At 48.0% G+C, this 4,147-nt stretch overlaps 1 protein-coding gene across 1 annotated transcript; it reads left to right on the forward strand.

Moving 5' to 3' along the window:
- Positions 1 to 589: 589 nt before the first annotated feature.
- On the forward strand, positions 590 to 3,513 carry LOC102945022 (C-type natriuretic peptide 1). Its single transcript, XM_007053692.4, has 3 exons — positions 590 to 1,041; positions 2,136 to 2,453; positions 2,916 to 3,513. Exons 1-2 carry the CDS (start codon positions 949 to 951, stop codon positions 2,439 to 2,441), a joined length of 399 nt encoding a protein of 132 aa, XP_007053754.1. The 5' UTR covers positions 590 to 948; the 3' UTR covers positions 2,442 to 2,453; positions 2,916 to 3,513.
- The last annotated feature ends 634 nt before the right edge of the window (positions 3,514 to 4,147 follow it).

Here is a 4,147-nt window from a genome sequence, read left to right on the forward strand (position 1 = left end):
AATTCACTGGACTTAAGCCAACACCCAGACCAGACTGTGTCTGGCCCTCACAGCTACCCAAAGCTGAGAGCCAGGTATCCCCCAACTTTCACCCTCCCCGCGTAGGGGCAGCTATGATATGGCTAGGGCCAGAACCACTATTTCCTGTTAATGCTTCTGGCAGTGCCAGCTTCACGATAGGGAAGTGCTCCCCACGGACCAGGGGAGAAGAGCGTATGCTGCACACTAGGGAATTCTCTCGGCATTTAAATCAGGTTCTAAATTCACTGCTTGTCACCCAAACCAGTAAGAATCTAAATGTCAAGAAAAGCAACTTTCTGAGGCAATTTGTCATATTTGCAGGACTTGGAATGCCCTTGCACTCTCCAAACCCACCCCGCTTTTCCCTCCTGTCATCAGGTACCAATGTAATTAAAATAATACACTCTTCTATAGCGTACATGTTTTTGAGACCCCCAGATCCCCCAGCATGTGCTCTTCTGCAATGACAGAATAGCCATGTGTATGGGCGGGGGGTGCATTGCAGATCCTACTTCTTTCCATATTTCTCTCTTGATTATTTTTCTACAGAGGCAAAGAAAAGCAAGCATAAGGTTTAATGATCACACTGAGCGAAGAAAACGGACGTACAGGTGGCATCAGAAGAGCAGGCTGCAGATCAACAACTACAGGATGCTGCCACACAGCTCAAGGAGCGCAAAACGTGCTCCTCTTATTCCCAGCCAAAAAGAGTTAAACTCCCTCCTCCCCTTGGGCTAATGAAAGCTGATTAGAACCTCTTAAACCAATCCTGGCTGTGGCAGGAGCTCAGAGGTGGCCCTGGGAGGGGTTGGGGGAAGGTATAAAGGCTGGTAGCGAGAGACACAGAGTGACATTGCAACAGGAGAGACTCAAGGGGAAGAGGAGCCAGAGACGCCCCATCACTGCGGGAGACAACACAACACAAAGATGAACCCAAAGCTTATTTTCTGCTGTGGATTTCTGCTGCTGCTTCTCCTCAGCCAGGACCAGGCAAGGGCCAAACCTCTCTCCAGTTTACAGGTAAGAGAGCAGCTGCTCATTTCAACATCATGTGGCCGATGATTCGTTGAAACTTGGAGTTACCGGCTCCAAAGATTCAGATTAGATACGGCTCTTCTTAGCCCTCCCTGGCTGCTGGAAGGTACTCAAGAGCATCGGGGTCATGAAGCTGGCAGACATGGGTTACTTAACTGAGCAAAACCAAAGCTATTCCTTGCCTGACTTCTCTCTCGATTGACTTTAGATAATGGGAGGTCAAGTGTTGTTTGTTCCCCGGGGTAGGAGGGAGACTGCAAAATTTCAGGTCAGTCTGGGATTGGGTGAAGTCATTAAATTTCAGAGAAAAAGAAGCTGCATTTTCTTACCCAGAGTATGGATGTCCTCCCCCCTGTAGCCCTGCCCTGGGCACTGGCAAGCTCATCCCTCGAGTTCCTAACCTGCCTCTGTCTCTAGCCAAAGTATCCGGTTTTGGCTGCATGCTATTAACAAGGAGGGGAATCGTCTCTCAACAGAACTGCAGAGGATTCAGTCACCCGCTTGATAAACCCAGGAAAGAGAAGGAGAGAAGGGATCCTACGCTGTTAATAAAAAGCATTTTAAGTATCCCCGGTAGAAAGAGTATCTTCTAATTATCTCACCGTCAGTCCAACATCCCTATATACCATGTAACCCTCCAACCTCCTCAGAGCTAATCCTTCCAGCATCAGCCTAGCCTCTCTCCACCTGTTCCATTAGCACCATCCTTTGCTTACTATTCCTTTAGCCCCTCCAAGCCTCTTCGTTTATCATCCCAGACACCAGGCTCCCAGCTTTAGGAGAGACTCCTTTTACATCCCTCACTTTTCTGGTCCATGTCTAACTGAGATCATAGCAGAAGCCTATAGCCCGAAGGCATCTGAGAGCCGGTGTCCAACATAAAACAAGAGTTGTTAGTGGAGGACAATGAAGACCAGAGATCATTGTCATTACTTTGTTGAGATTTTAGCACATTTTTCTATCCAAGTCAAGCTTAAAATGGGTTCGTTTGAGATGAGCATTGACATAGGTTTACATGACAATAATTGAAGGAGTGTCTGAACCTCAATACCTCCCCCACTCTCCCCCCTGTCTTTCAGAGCCTGTCCAGATTGTTAGATGAGGATCTGGAGCATCCCCTGGCTTCTGAGGAGATGGACCAGGAGCAAGAAGACATGATCCCAACAGATGCCTTTGACCAACAGGACTCTGTGCTCCAATGGGCCCGAAACTCCAGGGACCAGCCCGAGGGGGTCCCCATCAGTGACAGTACTTTCCAGAGGCTCTTCAGTGATCTTCTGGGCTCATCCAGGAGATACCGAGGCAGAAGCAAAAAGGGCCTGTCCAGGGGTTGTTTTGGTGTCAAGCTGGACAGAATTGGATCCCTGAGCGGACTGGGATGCTAACTATTCGCTATGGTAAGAGAGAAGCGGCATGAGACTGTGTGTGTGTGGGGGGTGGAGGTATGAGTACATAGAGGAGGAAGAGTTAAGAGCTCGAATTGAAGGAAAAGGTACATATGACACTTGCCATCCCTCCTCCTCTCAGACCCAAGGGACCAACTTCACCTTGGTGCAACTCCACAGACGTCCCTGGCACCACCTGCACATTTGGTTTATTAATCTTACACCCCCAGGGCTTTACCCGCCCCTCCCCTGCCTTCTCCAAATCAGCTGTGTGCACTTTGTCCTGCCTCAGAGAAGCCAGCCAAGAGAGGCTTTCGCCAGCTCCCCAATGACGCTGGTGTAAATCCAGAGAGACCCCCTGGAGCAGGGTAAGTGAGCAGAACCGGGCCCTAGAATAGTAAAGTCAGTTAGTTCCTGTTAGTGAAACCTGGCTGACCTCCTTTCTGTCACTTATTCCTTTTGTTTCCTTGGCAGGACTAAGATTTTCAGGACCTAGAGGACCCATTGCCTTTCATTGAGATGTTCAGCTCAAACTGCTCCAGCTCCACTAACTCCCCTGCGGACGCTGGACTGAATGAGTTCCTCCCGGGCCATCCCCCCACCATACGTGACCATTGCTACCTTGTTTGTACCATGGTATTAACTTATCAAAGCAGTTATCTGTTCCATTTGTCTTGTTGATGTGCCAAGTGTATGAAAATACTTTCACAGAACAGTCCTCATTGTGTCATGGATGCTGAAAATACATTGGTTTTCATCATTTAGTGAATGTGTTTCAAACCTCCACTCTGATTTTCTTCCTAATTCATCATTCCTGAAGGCAAAGTGTTGCCATGATTTACATTTGGTCAAATAAATATGAACTATTCAGATTCATCTGATGGCTGGTTAATGGTTACCATGCGTGTTCTGAGAGGTTGTCTGAAGAAAGATAAAAAGGGATTTTATAAAAAGAAAAACAAACAAACAAACAAAAAAGAAAAACAAAAAGCATTTACCTAAGAAAAGCAGCTGGGGGAGTCCAAGAGAACACAGCATGGCTGATGCAACATCCCTCACTGGGGGTTGAACCCTGGCCTTATAGCACTAAAGCATTTGCCTCTATCACTTGAGATAAAGGGGTAACTCCATTAGCTGGCAGCAGTAGTAGGTTGTTATTCTCTATGTGGGCCAGCCACTAGAAGGGGATGATGCACTTTACAAGCAAGTGACACTGACATGAGGCCCTTTTGCATACCTATTCTAAGGAAGCTTTCACCTTCTTTGCTAAGTGCCACAGGGAGTCCCAGCTGAAATGCCTGGGGGAGGTTTGCATGTTTAAGGTTGTCTGGTCTAGAAAAACATTGTCCTCCTTGACGGGAAGCTCATCGTGATCCCTAGTCTTATGCATGGCTCGCTTGGGACACAAACTAGTTTTCTGACAAAAGCTGTATCCAAAATACACCTGGGCAGGCTCTTTGCTGCAAACAGTGCAATCACGGAACCTGGCCCTGTTTTCCTGTGCTCAGGCTAGGTCTACACTACAGTCTGTGTTGGCAGAACTTACATCACTCAGGGATGTGAATAAACCACGCCCCCCACCCCACCCCCCCGAGCCACATAAGTTACATGCATTCATGAGCACAGCGCTATGGTGGCAGGAGAGCTTCTCCCACCAACATAGCCTCTGCTGTTTGCAGAGGTGGTTTTATTATGCCAGTGAGGAC

This window comes from Chelonia mydas, chromosome 18, assembly GCF_015237465.2.
Source record: "Chelonia mydas isolate rCheMyd1 chromosome 18, rCheMyd1.pri.v2, whole genome shotgun sequence".
In the NCBI taxonomy this organism is placed as follows: domain Eukaryota; kingdom Metazoa; phylum Chordata; order Testudines; family Cheloniidae; genus Chelonia; species Chelonia mydas.

Bases quoted from the DNA above. Each gene is read 5' to 3' on its own strand.
- LOC102945022 (XM_007053692.4), top strand. From the start codon at position 949: ATGAACCCAAAGCTTATTTTCTGCTGTGGATTTCTGCTGCTGCTTCTC. The intron at 1,042-2,135 runs GTAAGAGAGCAG...CCTGTCTTTCAG, and splicing joins AACCTCTCTCCAGTTTACAG to AGCCTGTCCAGATTGTTAGA.